The sequence below is a fragment of the Scyliorhinus torazame genome, chromosome 12 (assembly GCF_047496885.1).
Source record: "Scyliorhinus torazame isolate Kashiwa2021f chromosome 12, sScyTor2.1, whole genome shotgun sequence".
Taxonomy (NCBI): domain Eukaryota; kingdom Metazoa; phylum Chordata; class Chondrichthyes; order Carcharhiniformes; family Scyliorhinidae; genus Scyliorhinus; species Scyliorhinus torazame.
Window position 1 is genome coordinate 156,955,888 of NC_092718.1, and position 15,881 is coordinate 156,971,768.

Consider the following 15,881-nt stretch of genomic DNA (forward strand, 5'->3'; position numbering starts at 1 on the left):
CGAGGGGAGCAGCAGCGGGTCGAGAGTGGCAGCAGCGGATCGAGAGGAGCAGCAGCGGGGTGAGGGGAGCAGCAACGGGGCGAGAGGAGCAGCAGCGGGGTGAGAGGAGCAGCAGCGGGGTGAGAGGAGCAGCAGCAGGGTGAGGGGAGCAGCAGTGGGGTGAGAGGAGCAGCAGCGGGGCGAAAGGAGCAGCAGCGGGGCGAGAGGGACAGCAGCGGGCGAGAGGAGCAGAAGGTGGGGCGAGAGGAGCAGCAGCGGGGCGAGAGGATCAGTAGCCGGGCAAGAGGAGCAGCAGCGGGGCGAGGTGAGCAGCAGCGGGGCGAGGTGAGCAGCACCGGGGCGAGGTGAGCAGCAGCGGGGTGAGAGGAGCAGCAGCGGGGCGAGAGGAGCAGCAGCGGGGCGAGAGGAGCAGAAGGTGGGGCGAGAGGAGCAGCAGCGGGGCGAGAGGAGCAGGAGGTGGGGCGGGAGGAGCAGCAGCGGGGCGAGAGGAGCAGCAGCGGGGCGAGAGGAGCAGCAGCGGGGCGAGAGGAGCAGAAGGTGGGGTGAGAGGAGCAGCAGCGGGGCGAGAGGAGCAGCAGCCGGGCGAGAGGAGCAGAAGGTGGGGTGAGAGGAGCAGCAGCGGGGCGAGAGGAGTAGCAGCGGGGTGAGAGGAGCAGCAGCGGGGCGAGAGGAGCAGCAGCGGGGCGAGAGGAGCAGCACCAGGCCGAGAGGAGCAGCACCGGGCCGAGAGGAGCAGCAGCCGGGCGAGAGGAGCAGCAGCGGGGCGAGAGGAGCAGCAGCGGGGCGAGAGGAGCAGAAGGTGGGGCGAGAGGAGCAGAAGGTGGGGCGAGAGGAGCAGCAGCGGGGCGAGAGGAGCAGCAGCGGGGGAGAGGAGCAGCAGCGGGGCGAGGTGAGCAGCAGCGGGGCGGGAGGAGCAGCAGCGGGGCGAGAGGAGCAGCAGCGGGGGAGAGGAGCAGCAGCGGGGCGAGGGGAGCAGCAGCGGGGCGGGAGGAGCAGCAGCGGGGGAGAGGAGCAGCAGCGGGTGAGAGGAGCAGCAGCGGGGTGAGAGGAGCAGCGGCGGGGTGAGGGGAACAGCGGCGGGGAGATGAGCAGCAGCGGGGCGAGAGGAGCAGCAGCGGGGGAGAGGAGCAGCAGCGGGGCGAGAGGAGCAGCGGCGGGGCGAGAGGAACAGCGGCGGGGGAGAAGAGCAGCAGCGGGGCGAGAGTAGCAGCAGCGGGGCGAGAGTAGCAGCAGCGGGGCGAGAGTAGCAGCAGCGGGGCGAGAGTAGCAGCAGCGGGGCGAGAGGAGCAGCGGCGGGGTGAGAGGAGCAGCAGCGGGTGAGAGGAGCAGCAGCGGGTGAGAGGAGCAGCAGCGGGTGAGAGGAGCAGCAGCGGAGCGAGTGGAGCAGGATCGGGGCGAGAGGAGAAGCAGCGGGTGGAGAAGAGCAGCAGCGGGGCGAGTGGAGCAGCAGCGGGGGAGAAGAGCAGCAGCGGGGGCGAGAGGAGCAGCAGCGGGGCGAGAGGAGCAGCAGCAGGGGAGAGAGGAGGAGCAGCAGGGCGAGAGGAGCAGCAGCGGGGGAGAGGAGCAGCAGCGGGGCGAGTGGAGCAGGATCGGGGCGAAAGGAGCAGCAGCGGGGCGAGAGGAGCAGCGGGGGAGAAGAGCAGCAGCGGGGCGAGAGGGGCAGCAGCGAGGCAAGAGGAGCAGCGGGCGAGAGGAGCAGCAGCGGGGCGAGAGGAGCAGCAGCGGGGCGAGAGGAGCAGCGGGCGAGAGGAGCTGCAGCGGGGTGAGAGAAGCAGCAGCAGGGCAGGAGGAGCAGCAGCAGGACGAGAGGAGCAGCAGCGGGGGAGAAGAGCAGCAGTGGGGCGAGAGGAGCAGCAGCGGGGCGAGAGGAGCAGCAGCGGGGCGAGAGGGGCAGCAGCGAGGCAAGAGGAGCAGCGGGCGAGAGGAGCAGCAGCGGGGCGAGAGGAGCAGCAGCGGGGCGAGAGGAGCAGCGGGGGAGAAGAGCAGCAGCGGGGCGAGAGGGGCAGCAGCGAGGCAAGAGGAGCAGCGGGCGAGAGGAGCTGCAGCGGGGTGAGAGAAGCAGCAGCAGGGCAGGAGGAGCAGCAGCAGGGTGAGAGGAGCAGCAGCGGGGGAGAAGAGCAGCAGTGGGGCGAGAGGAGCAGCAGCGGGGCGAGAGGAGCAGCAGCGGGGCGAGAGGAGCAGCAGCGGGGCGAGAGGAGCAGCAGCGGGGCGAGAGGAGCAGCAGCGGGGCGAGAGGAGCAGCAGCGGAGAGAGGAGCAGCAGTGGGGCGAGGGGAGCAGCAGTGGGGCGAGGGGAGCAGCAGTGGGGCGAGGGGAGCGACAGTGGGTGAGGGGAGCAGCAGCAGGGCGAGGGAAGCAGCAGTGGGCGAGGGGTGCTGCAGTGGGGCAAGGGGAGCATCAGTGGAGCGAGGAGAGCTGAGAATCGAACTCTCCACCTATAACTATGATATAGTATATCGTCCTGGGAAGCTTAACGAGCCCCCAGATGTCCTGTCCCGCAGCACATGCGCCAGCGCGCAAGATGACCGACTACGGGCTATCCACGATGACCTCTGCCACCCAGGGGTCACCCGACTCGCCCATTACATCAAGGCCCGCAACCTGCCCTACTCCACCGAGGAGGTCAGAGCTATAACCAGAGACTGCCAAATCTGTGCGGAGAGTAAACCGCACTTCTATTGACCGGATAAGGCCTACCTGGTAAAGGCATCCCGGCCTTTTGAACGCCTCAGTATCGATTTCAATGGGCCCTTCCCCTCCAATAACCGCAACATGTACTTCCTTAACATCATTGATGAGTTCTCCCACTTCCCGTTTGCCATCCCCTGCCCTGCATAGTGTCTTCACCCTGTTTGGTTTTCCCAGTTATGTCCACAGTGACAGGCGCTCGTCGTTCATGAGCGACGAACTGCGTCAGTACCTGCTCAGTAAGGGCATCGCCTCGAGCAGGCCTACCAGTTATAACCCCAGGGGAAACGGGCGGGTGTAGGGGGAGAACGCGACAGTCTGGACGACCATCCTACTGACCCTGTAGTCCAGGAATCTTCCAGTTTCTCACTGGCAGGAGGTCCTCCCCAATGCGCTCCACGCTATTAGGTCCCTGCTTTGCACGGCCACAAACCAGACTCCTCATGACTGTTTGTTTGTTTTCCATAGGGGAGCTACCTCAGGGGCCTCGCTTCCGCCCTGGCTGATGACACCGGGTCCAGTCCTCCTCCGAAAACATGAAGAGCCGCTCCCGGAGTCCACGCCTGTGCCTGCTCCCACTTCCACAGCCACCCAAAGCGGCTGCAACACCAGTGCTTCGGCGGTCGCAACGTACGATCCGGGCACCGGACCGACTGAATCTATGAGCCCGTCACCCCCGCCGGACTTCATTTTTTAATCAGGGGGTGAATGTGGTGAACGTATAATTACTGATAATTCACCAGTGCACTGTGTTATGTTATTAACCCTGTGGGCTCTACCTGTGGGCCATTGTGTGGCTTCACCCACAGGGGATATGTTGGGGCATGCATGGGCTCCGCCCATGGCTCCACCCCCTTTACAGGAAGTATAAGAGCTGCTGACCTGTGGGGCCGCCTTCAGAGTTGTACTGGTCACAGGCAGGCACAGTTCTAAGCTGATTAAAACCACGGTTTACTTCTCCACGTGTCTTCGAGTGAATTGATGGTCGCGTCAAGCAGGCCATCCACACAGGGTGAGACTGTGCTCCCTGCCTTCCCTCTGGATGCCTCTCCACTCCTTCACCGATCTAAGTGCGATAGCTAGTGGCTCGATTGCCAGCGCGAAGAGCAGCAGGAATAAGGGGCACCCTGCCTGGTGCTGTGTGCAGCCAGAAATATTCAGAGCTGGTGGTGCTTGTCCGTACACTCGCCATGGGAGTATTGTACAGTAGTTGCACCCACGGGGAATTTGGCCAAATCCGAACCATTCCAGTATCTCCATTCGACTCTGACCTTCTCTGCTTCCAGGGAGATGATCACTTTTGGTGTCTCCTCCCCTGGTGGGGTACTGATCACGTTCAGCAGGCGCCAGATGTTCGCCGGTAATTACTTGCCTTTGACAAAGCCAGTCTGACCCTCCGTGACTACCTCTGTCGCACCTCTCCAGTCGCCTCGTCAGAGCCTTCGCTCGAACGTTTGCATCAGTATTTAAAGTGAGATGGGTCTGTATGACCCACACGCCATCGGGTCTTTGATATTCTTAAAGATCAGTGATATCAAGACCTGTGCCAGAATGGGTGGCAGGGTCCCTCTAGATAGCGAGTCTTTGAACACCTCCCACAGATGCGGGGCCAGGGCTGTTGCAAATTCTTCGTGGTAGTCCACCGGGAATCCATCCGGCTCCGGTGCCTTCCCCGGCGGCATGGATTTGATACTCTCCATGACTTCCCCCAGTTCTAGTGGTGCTTCCAGACACTTGCTGCTCTTTAGCCGGGCACCCACTTGGGAAAACCAGCAGAATACCTCTTGGAGGTTGGCAATATGCTCTTTCTCTGCGGTGCCTGTGATGAGCACGTTGTCTCGATAGACGCCCACCTTCGGCAGACCATGCCAGATATTTTCCATTATAGACTGGAAATTTGCTGGGGCAAGTGGGACCCTGAGCGGGATACGGATATATTCAAATTAGCATCTATGGATGTTTAATGTTGCAAATTCTCTGGATGCCGGATCAAACTCCACCTGTAAATAGTTGTGGCTCATGTCAAGTTTGTAAAAGAACTCTCTCCAGCTCGCTTTGCATACAAAGCATCCACTCTAGGCACCGGGTACCGGTCCAGGCACGAAGCTGTTTACTGTGAGCTTTTAATCCCTGCAGAGTTGAACAGGTTTGTTGGGCTTAATTACTGGCCCACTCCACAAATTGTACAGGGCGTATCATCCCCAGATTCATCAGGTGTTGAATCTCTGCATCAACCTTGGCAAACAATGCGTCGGGGTCAGGCCTCACCCTAAAGTACTGGGGTTGAGCATCAGGATCCACGTAGATACGGGCCTTAGCACCTTTTATCCAACCTCGACCCTCCTGAAACACTTTGGGATATTTGTCCAGTATATTGTACAGATGCCCGTCCAAAAAACCTTTTGCCCGTTGAAACGGAGGACTCGCAACCAGTCACGGCCTCGCAAATTGGGCTCCGGTCCCCCTACCACAACCAAAGAAAAGACTGTTGCCTGTGTGTTACCAGAGTTACGGTGGTCCCCACGATACCAAATGGGCCGCCGGTATAGGTCGCCAACCTTGCTGTCGCATAACGTCAGCAGCAAGATCCCTGCGCAAAGTAGTTGAAACATCTGATGATCCACGATAGAGATGGCATCGCCAGTGACCATTTCTAACACTCCAGGACAACCTTTTACTTGTAACGCAACCCAGATCAGCACTAACTTCGGGGCCGTGGTGCAGTTCAGCTTCATCAAACAGTCCTCCTCATCTGGGAGGGAGGACTGTGCAAGGCCCTTCTCGCAGTGATCTCGATGGCTGTCTTGGACAGTGTTCCCGGGCTCTGCGACCACATATTGGGCAATGTGGCTGGCTCTTTCCTTTATCCTCGGGGGGAAGTACACAGTAGATCAGCTGTGGCTCTCGTGTGCTTCGCCCGACTGTGAAATCGCCTCTGTGGCTGCCCTTGCCCACATCTGCCAACTTAACTGGTGCCTAACTTTCTGACCTTACGGGCTCCAACACTATTCCTAGGTGGTTCGTCAGATGATACAGGAGGAGTGGAGGCAACCTGCTGTGGCTCCTGCCCTGCGACAAGCGTCTCCGTTGGCGCACGTCTCCTGGGGCAACCCGGCTGGATGGGCCCGGCTGCTGCTCGGGAGTCCCGGGTGGTGTGGTACCACCCTGTTCTGCCCGCTGACCACCAGATGCACCAGGGACAGCAGTGGGGGAGTCTGAGGTGCTGCGCTGTTCTGGCACCTCCTCTGTGGGAGTCACCGGCACGGGCCCGAGCACCACCTCCTCCCTCAGAGCGCCCGATGGTCCCTGGGCTACTCCTAACCCTACACCCTTCCACCTGGTGCTGCCAGTCCTGGAGGCCCACTCTGGTCTCGACCAGGGTCTGCACGTTCACAGGCATGAATCACAGGGAGTGGCCCATCTCTGTCTGGGACTGTGCCACCCCCCGAGATTCCGTGCCACCTGGGTGTGCGCCACGTCCCTCTGGGCCTGCGCCATGCTGGTCAGCGCCTGAGCAATGCCGCCGACGTTCTCAACCATGGCCTGCTGTGACTGGGCCACGCTGAGGTGTGCCGCTGAAATGTCCAGGTGACTCTGGCACGTGGCTACCTGTGAGAGGGCAGCCCTGTCCAGGGTCTCGGTCCCCGCCTGCACAGAATGTCCCAGGCCTTGCACACGCTGGCCTATATCCGACACCGTCGCCCCATTGCCTCCACCACGGATGCCACTCGTGCAAACTCGGCCTGAATGGCACAGATAACCAGCACCTCCCCCTGCTCCTGCACGCGAATGGACTCCTCCACCTGCTCCTTCAGGTGCTGGAAGCCGGCCGTCATCCCCTCCTGTAGTCCCTGGGTCTCTGACTGAATCTGCAGTGTGGGTGGGACTGGATGTTCCAGGATCCCGGGACCCGTCTGGGCGGCAGCTGGTTCCTGGGGCCAGGCTGCCCTCCGACCGTCCGGCCCCTCGGCTGCTCCTACCTCCACACGCTGTACCGGATGCAATGTGTAGAGCGCACCAGATAGTGTCCCAGGAGCCTCCTCACTAAAGTGCCCAACCGAGGTGATAGTCTCTGGGATGGTGGAGGGTGTAGGAGACAGCTGTGATAGAAAGTCCGTGTCCTCCTCCGACCCGAACTCCGGGGCCTCCTGGGTCTCGGGCTGAGGACTGGTGTTCCGGCTGCTCTCTCCGTCTGTGCTCAGTCGCCTGGGGGACAACGGCTCTGGCACTGGCTGGGGGCAGAGGCTCCGGCCCCATCTCTGGAAAGTCCTGTAAGACACAAGACAGCATGTATGGTTAGAAAGTGGGATGGCGGAGCGTGGCGGGGGGTGGGGAGGGAGCAGAAGGGGTGGGGGGGGGAAGGTTGGCTACACATATGTCATGGGATGTGCAACTATGCAGGGTCTCACTTGCCCTCCCGCCACCAACCTCCACGTCGACAACTTCCCTTTCCTCCGGGCCGCCGGCCACAACCAGTGTCCTCTGCTCGGGCATGGTGAGGAGCCGCAGGTCTGGTGGTCCCCCTCCGATCTTCTCCCGCTCCCGGCGGTTGTGCGCGGCCTTGTCCCGAGGGGGATGTGGGGCGCAAACACAAACGACGACACTGTTAGACGTTCTAACGCATGCTGTCCAGGGGTTGGGTCGATGATGGCATCAGTGGCCAGGGCACCCGGTCATTGTGGCTGGCATGGGTGCTGGCATGTGAGGCAGGGTGGGGCTTCGGCCATCCCCCGGGGGCCGGGTGGAGGGCATCTGGATTACATGTGAGTGGGGGAGAGGGGGGTTGGGTCCAGGGGTACACACTGCCTACTCACCCTGGTGGCCCTGAGGAGGTCATACAGTTTCTTCCAGCACTGAACGCCAGTCCGGACGATGTAGCCAACGGCGCTGACGGCGTCTGCCACATGTGCCCAGGTACGGCGCACGCCGGCGCCTGACAGCCTTCCTCCTGGGCCGAGAAACACGGTTATCCTTCTCTGCTCCACGGCATCCAGGCGGGTCTCCAGCTCAGCGTCCCTGAACCGTAGGCGCTGCTCTCCTTCCAGCCATCTTGTTGACTGGGACGGTGTGTGGGGGGGGATGGATCATTTAAGTGCGGGTGCGGCGTACGGGACTCATGTGCGGCAATCACGAACTCGGCGAATCCGGTGCCATTTTGCTTGGAACCGGTTGCGTTCCGTGTGGTGATCGTGTGAGCCCATTTAGAGTTGCTGAATCGGTGCATCTGTTGCACTGATTTTGCTGTCATAAAACTCCACTGTTTCCATGCCGGCGTCAGTCTCAAAATCGGACAATGCAGCCCCAAATTTTTGTTTCAGTACTTCTTCCTTCTAGGCTTGAGGTAGTTTTCTCTGGCAAGGTTGTCTCCTTTCTCAGCTTTGACAAAGGGTCATCTGGACTTGAAACATGAGCTCTTTTCTCTCCTTACAGATGCTGCCAGACCTGCTGAGATTTTCCAGCATTTTGTCTTGTAGTTTCAGATTCTAGCATCCACAGTAATTTGCTTTTATCCAGTGTCTAGATTTTCTGCAGATTCAGGATTTGTTCACAGCAAAGATATGCCCAGCACTCTCTGGTTTCAGAACAATAAAGCAGTTATTTCCTTCATAGCAAGAGAAAGAGAGAGAGAGAGAGAGACAGTCCCTTTCATGTTCAAGGTCTAAACACTTCTGCCAAGTTCTTTAACAAGCATCCTGCAGGAATCAATCACTGATTGTTGCCAGGCATAACACTATCCCTGGACAACTCACCAGTTGCTAGTTAGGCAATCAAATCGACTTCCTCCAAAACCAATTCCTAAGATTCACTCAGCCCCAATGAGTCTGTTGCTCCTCTCCAAAATACAAAACCTAGGGACACAATGTACTGACAAGCAGACTGCTTCAGCTTGAGTCCTCTGCTTAAAGGCATCCTGCATCGCATCCGAAAACCTGGGGACTCTTCCTCTTGCCTGTATCCCTACTTGCCGAATGCAGAAGCGTCTGATGAATGAGTGCAGCTCCCTTTTGATAGGGGTAGTTTCCTTTAAAAGGTCCAGGTGAGCCATGAGTCGTGTTAGCCAGGCACGCTGTTGGGTCCACCTGCTGAACCCTTCAGCAGCACATTCCACACTGGGCGGCATGTTGAAATCATTGAAGTGAGCAAGCAGTACAAAATTCACCTTCTGCCTGTCTGAAAGGGACTGAGGGAGCAGTCTAATTGTTCATCATGATCCCTTCATCTGAAAATGGGCCCTGGTGAATTTGTCTCTCTATCTCTGTAGGTATTGCCTTTGCAAAATATGGTCAATGGTGGAAAGAACAGAGAAGGTTTTCAATTTCAACATTGAGAAACTTTGGAGTCGGGAAGAAATCTTCAGAGATGCGAATTATAGAAGAGGCTGGATTTTTAAACAAAGAACTTGAGGATCAAAAAGGTGAGCAGATTCCAAAGTTATCCCTGTCCTCTTTTGTTTTCAGATCAGTTTAACTGATTTAACTCTTCAATGCGCCCTGTGTGCACCAGTCTTTGGACAGTTGACAGGATGGAATTTGGGAGCTTTTCCTCCTTTGCTCTTGAGAGGCATCTCATTGAACACCCAACTGTTTGAGATAGAGGGTCATTTCAATTCAGACCAGCTCCAGTTTAATTCAACAACATTCTCCCCATTGCCTGACAGAAAATAAATATCCCCAAGGAGCCTCGGAGCCTGAAGTGGCCAACGTGTCTCTTCAGTTTGGAGGGTCTGTAAAGGAGCTGCTGGCAACCGGCTAGCACATCCAGAAAGTTTTCTATTTTCCATCAAGGTGCAGCCTTACAGGTCTGGTGACCACCTGGCAGCTGGGGGATTTCGCATTTGATCAATTGGGCAAAACCTCTTTGCAGTAGTAATGTGAAGGATGAGTTCATACATTCAAGGTAGTTTTCCAGATCAATATATCAAGGGATCAACAAAGAACAGGCAATTTTTAGATCTAGTATTGTACAATGAGCCAGAATTAATAACATTGCAGTAAAGGAGCCTCTAGGGAACAGGGATCATAAAATGCTAGAATTTTATATTGACTTTGAAAGCTGTTAGAACTGTCTGGATCCTTTGACTGGGGACAATTTGTTATCCCATGACTCTTGGGGAACATAGAACATACAGTGCAGAAGGAGGCCATTCGGCCCATCAAGTCTGCACCGACTCACTTAAGCCCTCTCCTCCACCCTATCCCCGTAACCCAATAACCCCCCCTTACCCTTTTTTTTTTGGTCACTAGTATGCAGGCCATCTCCCGGGCAGCACGGTAGCCTTGTGGTTAGCACAATTGCTTCACAGCTCCAGGGTCCCAGGTTCGATTCCCGGCTTGGGTCACTGTCTGTGCGGAGTCTGCACATCCTCCCCGTCTGTGCGTGGGTTTCCTCCGGGTGCTCTACTTTCCTCCCACAGTCCAAAGATGTGCAGGTTAGGTGGATTGGTCATGGTAAATTGCCCTTAGTGTCCAAAATTGCCCTTAGTGTTGGGTGGGGTTACTGGGTTATGGGGATAGGGGGGAGATGTTGACCTTGGGTAGGGTGCTCTTTCCAAGAGCCGGTGCAGACTCGATGGGACGAATGGCCTCCTTCTGCGCTGTAAATTCTATGATAAGGGCAATTTATCATGGCCAATCCACCTAACCTACACGCCTTTGGACTGTGGGAGGAAACTGGAGTACCCGGAGGAAACCCACGCAGACACGGGGAGAACGTGCAGACTCCATACAGACAGTGACCCAGTAGGGAATTGAACCTGGGATCCTGGCGCTGTGAAGCCACAGTGCTATCCACTTGTGCTGCCCTTGGGCAATATGAGCTTCCTCAATGAGGGGGCGAGGCAATCACTAGTAGTTGAAGCTGTATAATTAGAGCTAGTAAGTGTGGTACCGGCTAGAGAAGGAAACAATAATGAACTGCTGTGGTTGTGTACATATTGTTATAAATAAAGTTACTTTCTGTTTGACTCTACAAACTCATGCTGGATTCTTTGTAGCCCTCACAAAAAAAATAATCTAGTTAAGACTGAAACTAGGATCTTAAATATCTCTAGAACAAATGTTGTAGACTCAAAATGAGGAGTCCACCATTTAAGAATGAGATGAGGAGAAATTTCTTCTCTGAAAGGATGGTGAATCTTTGGCATTCTCACAGAGATTGAAAGGAATGTGCAAATAATTGTGGGAAACCGTAAGTTGTTTGGTTAGTAAGAAACTGTGTTAGGGACTGTCTTTGAATTGCTGTAAATTAAAAAAGTGTAATATTTTTAAAACAAGAAGCTACACTTGGATTTCATTGAGAAGCACCAGGAATAAATGAAAGTCAGGGCCAATATAATAAAGAATTATAAGTAATCCAAAGCCAAATAATGTCAACGTAAGGGAAGTAAAGTTTAAGATATCGCAGGGCTGCTCACTCAAGTGGAATGTGCGTCCTGTAATATGTGGGAAGTCATAGTTGCTACCGGATTCCTGGGCTAACATATGTGCAGAAAGTAGCGCCAACTGCAGAAACATGAGCTCCGGGTTTCAGAGTTCAAGCGGCAGCTAGAGTTACTATGGTGCATACGCAATGTGGATAGAAAATTCAGAGAGGTGGCCACACCACAGCTACAAGGACTGGAAGAAGAAAGGGAATGAGTGACCATTAGGCCATCCAGGAGAAGCAAGCAATTAGTGCAGGAGTCCCCTGGGGTCCCGCTCAGAAATGTGTTTTCCCATTTTGGAAGCCGGTGAAGATAGGAGTCAGGAGTGTGATGTCCTTAGCGGAGTACAGTCAGAATAAAGTCTGTGGCACCATGAGCAGCTCAGCTGTACAAGAGAGGATAAAGAAGAAGGGAAGAACAATAGTCACAGTAAAAAGGCTCAATAATTAGGGAAACAGACAGGCATTTCTGTGGTCGTAGATGTGGCTCCTGGTGCCAGGTGTCAGAGGGGAAACACAGTTGAGGGCTAAGAGGAAAACCGAAGGTTCACAGGGGAGGTGAAAAGGCATATTAGAGAAGCAAAGAGGGATTGCGAGAAAAGACTGGCAGCTTTCCTCAAAGGGGAATCCCAAATCTTCTATTGGATTTTAAATTGTGAAAGGGTGGTTAAAAAATGTAGGGCCAATTAGGGAACTGATAGGGCAGATGACGTTCAATGTAGAGAAATGTGAGGTGATGTATTTTGGTAGGAAGAACATGGAGATACAATATAAAGTAAAGGATACAATTCTAAAGATGGTGCAGGAGCAGAGGGACCTGAGTGCACAGATCACTGAAGGTGGCTGGACAGGTGGAGAAAGCATACATATTCTGGAATGTATTAATAGGGATATAGAATACAAGAGCAAGGAGGTATGCTGTATCCTCACCAACCTGCACGATGACACACTCCTCAAAGGGAGTGAGGATCTTGATGTTGAGCATTCATCGTCACCCAAGTCGGAGTAGTGAGGTTGATCGAACTGTGGCTGGAGTGGTGCATAGGATATTGCAGTGGACTCTCAACAACGTCCATCAGCCGCTCCAGGGGGTGCGTAGCTGAATTTGGGGGCAGCAGTCTTCTTTGGCTCCTGGGTCACCTCCTTGCTGTGCATCAGTCCTGCTGTGCACGGCTGTGTTTTAAATTTGGAGCCCAGGGCAAAGTGGCAGTGAGGTCAAGGCGTGATGGGCGAATCGCAGGATGCCCTCTCTGAGCGGAGGATACGGCTTGAAGCCCTGCCATTGGGGATGGCGGGGAAACTGCCATTTTTCACTCCCACCTCGGCATTTTGTGTGAAAATTGGAAAATCCCACCTCAAGAGGTTTGTAAAGGAAAACCAGAGCTTAGGGCCACGGCAGCTGAAGAGAAGACCACCAATGGTGGGGAAATGTAGTGAAGGGATGAATAAGAGACCACATTTGCGAAAGACAGAGGCATCAAGGGGTATGGTGAGAGAGTGTGTGTGTGGTACTGTGATAGAGGAACAGTCATGGTCATATTGAATGATGGGGCCGGCTCTAGCGACCAAGTAGCCTCCTCCTGTTCCGACTTTCTATGTTACTATGTTTTAGTGCTTGGGGGAGATTTTAGAGATAGAGGGCTGAGGCCATTAAGGGATTAGAACACTGCTAATATGTTTACAGTTTTAAAAAATTCATTTACTGGGTGTGGGCATTACTGGCTATGGCAACATTTGTTAGCTTTCCATAATTGCCCTTGTGAACAGCTGTTTTCTTGAACCACTGCAGTCGCTGAAGTGTAGGTACACCCACGGTACTGTTAGATAGGGAATTCCCAATGATAGTGAAGGATTGGTGATGTAGATCCAAGTCAGGATGGTGAATGACCCAGAGGGGAACCTTCAGGTGGGGGTGTTCCCAGGTATCTGCTGGCCTTGTCCTTCTAGATAGTAGTAGTTATGGGTTTCGAAGGTGCTGCCTAAGGCACCTTGGTGAATTCCCACAGTGCATCTTGTAGACGCTACATACGGCTGCCACTGTGTGTCGGTGGTGGAGGGATTGAACCAATCAAGTGGGCTGCTTTGTCCTGGATGGTGTTCTGGAGCTTCTTGTGTGTTGTAGGAGCTGCTCACATCCAGGCATATGGGGAGTATTCCATCACACCCCTGACTCGTACCTTGTAGATGATGGACAGGCTTTTGAGGAGTCAGGAGGTGAGTTATTTGCCGCAGGATTCCTAGTCTTTGACCTGAATTTTTGCCACAGTATTTATATGGTTAGTTCAGTTCAATTCAGTTTCTGGTCAATGGTAAGTTGACTTGTCGGTGGTCTGAGATTCAATGTAAGCCAACGAGCACAGGGGTGAGAGGTGAATGGCACTTGGTGTGCAGTAGGATTTGCACAGCAGAGTTTTGTGTGTGCTGAAATGAATAGATGATGACTAAAGGAAAGTCAGCCAGGACAGTATTTGAACAAGAGAGTTTACATATCTGAGAATCTGGTTTGCGGTGATAATCGGTGTTCTGCATTGACTGGAAACCAAGATTCCGGGTTCCCAAAAAGGGGAAGCATTGGCCCCAGATTTGAACAGATGAGAATGGAGGGATTTTAAATCTGGAATGAGCAGCCAACCTTCAGTCAGCTGCTAAATCCGTCACGAAAATCTGTTCATGTAAGTTTCAAAATGTCTATTATTACCAGGGTCATCTCTTAGAAAAATATTATAATTCATTATCTTTTATACAGGGCTTCCTTTGGATCCAAATTTCCTTCTAACCTGTGCAACTTCGAATATTATCTGTTCAACTGTCTTTGGAGAACGTTTTGAATATAAAGATAAAAAATTCCTCGCTCTTTTACACGTGCTTGAAGAAAGCTTTGTATTAGAAGGTGCCATCTGGGGTCAGGTAAGACAGATTCATTGGATAATTAATAAATAGAAGGTGTGGGTTTTATCGGGTTCTGAACATCAGTGCCAATCTCAAATGATTCAAAGACAAAGTCGATAGGAGGGAAAGGTTTGATGAAACATTGTCATTACCTGGATTGAAGGTGATGAGTCACCTTGCCTATAGAATTACATGTGATTATGTTTCCTATGCTCTCTGCTGACTTGATTTTCGCACACTTTTTTTACACAATGCTTTCTCCTGACTTTATTTTCACAGTTTTTCATCAATACATCAACCCACCATCTCCTCTCTCAGGTTTCTTACTGCTCCCACATACCTTTGTCATCTTTCGTTACCTCAGCAAAGTGACCAAGATGTGAGCATTGACAGAATACCATGAATTTTCCTGGTTGAGAATTGCCTTGGCATTTTGCTGGTTCCACCACACATCAATCAGGATTTCAGCCCTTGGTATCAATTGGATCTAAACACAATGTCGATGAGGGTGTGTTAGAGAACACTGGTGAGGTTGCAAGGAGGAGGTAGGGGTCGGCTTGGGGGGGACGCACAGATGTCGAGACGGCACGGCCGTGGCTGCGGGGTGTGCCGTTGTCGGGGGCGGAGGCCGCCCAGCGGGTCGGTGTCGGTGCTGGTGTCGGGGGGGGGGGGGGGGGGGGAGTGGTGGAGGGGTGTCGGGGTGGGTCCGGGGGGTAGGTTTATGCGTGGCTAAGTGCCAGCTCGCAACAGTGGCGGCTATGTAGCCCATGGCACCTGGTTGTGGAGGGGGGTTATTTGCAATGATGAAATGTCGTCAGCCCCCACGCCCTGCACACCATTACATTTGGTCATCACCCAGCGATGTTGGCTGCCGTGGTGGGGGCCGCTGCCCTGCATGTAGTCCAATGGGAGCTGGAGCAGGGGGGTGACAGGGAGGCGGCGGAGGCTGCCGCAGAGGAGCATGCCGCAGAGGGGCAGGTGGCAGCCGCCCAGGCTAGAGGGCCGCCCACCCGACTGGATGAGGAAGAGGTGGAGGTGGTGGCATGGCGTCGGAGGCGCCCGATGAGGCCGCATGTGTGCCAGCGCCGCATGTCCTTCCAGGACCTCCCGGACAGGGCATGCAGGTGGAGACTCTGGATGAGCTGGGAAACCGTCGCCCATATCTGCCATCTGATGGCACACCTGGCACCGCGTGGGATTGAGGGTGGACATCCTCTCCCGGTGGCCGTCAAGGTGACGGTTGCCCTGAACTTTTATGCCACGGGGTTGTTCCAGTCAGCGAGTGGGTCCTGTCCGGCATCGGTGCACAGGTGCATCTCTGCAGTGACCGACACCCTGTCCGACAGCGCAGAGCGCTACATTCAGTTGCCTGTGGACCACACCCACCAGGATGCCCGGGCAGCAGGCTTTGCCGCGGTTGCCAGGATCCCCATGGTCCAGGGGGCAATCGATGGAGTGCACGTCGCCATGTGGCCACCATCGGATAACAGGGCCGTGTTCATGAATAGGGAGGGGACCTACTCCATGAACATGCAGGTGATCTGTGACCACCAGATGATGATCGTGCACGTCTATGCCCGGTACCCGGGCAGTGTACATGACTCGTTCATATTGGCACAATCGTTCATCCCCACATGTTCGAGGGACACCCACCTGGCTGCGGGGCTGTTTGCTGGGCGACAGGGGTTACCCATTGCGGTCGTGGCTGATGACGCCTCTATAGAGGCCACAGACCGACGCGGAGACCCGCTACAACGATGCCCAATGTGCAACCAGGGGTGTGATCGAAAGGTGCTTTGGGCTGCTGAAGGTGCGCATCAGGTGTCTTGACCGCTCTGGAGGAGCCCTCCAATACCCGTCGGAGAGGGTCGGCTGCACCGTCAT

General features: G+C 54.9%; 1 protein-coding gene across 3 annotated transcripts in view; it reads left to right on the top strand.

The window, feature by feature from the left end:
• LOC140386682 (cytochrome P450 2D20-like) overlaps positions 1 to 15,881 on the top strand; it is a 145,113-nt gene that overhangs the window by 16,862 nt on the left and 112,370 nt on the right. For all 3 annotated transcript variants that reach the window (XM_072469232.1, XM_072469233.1, XM_072469231.1), the window contains exons 3-4: positions 8,950 to 9,102; positions 13,855 to 14,015. In XM_072469232.1, coding sequence (XP_072325333.1) covers positions 8,950 to 9,102; positions 13,855 to 14,015 — 314 coding nt within the window. The remainder of the gene's footprint in view (positions 1 to 8,949; positions 9,103 to 13,854; positions 14,016 to 15,881) is intronic.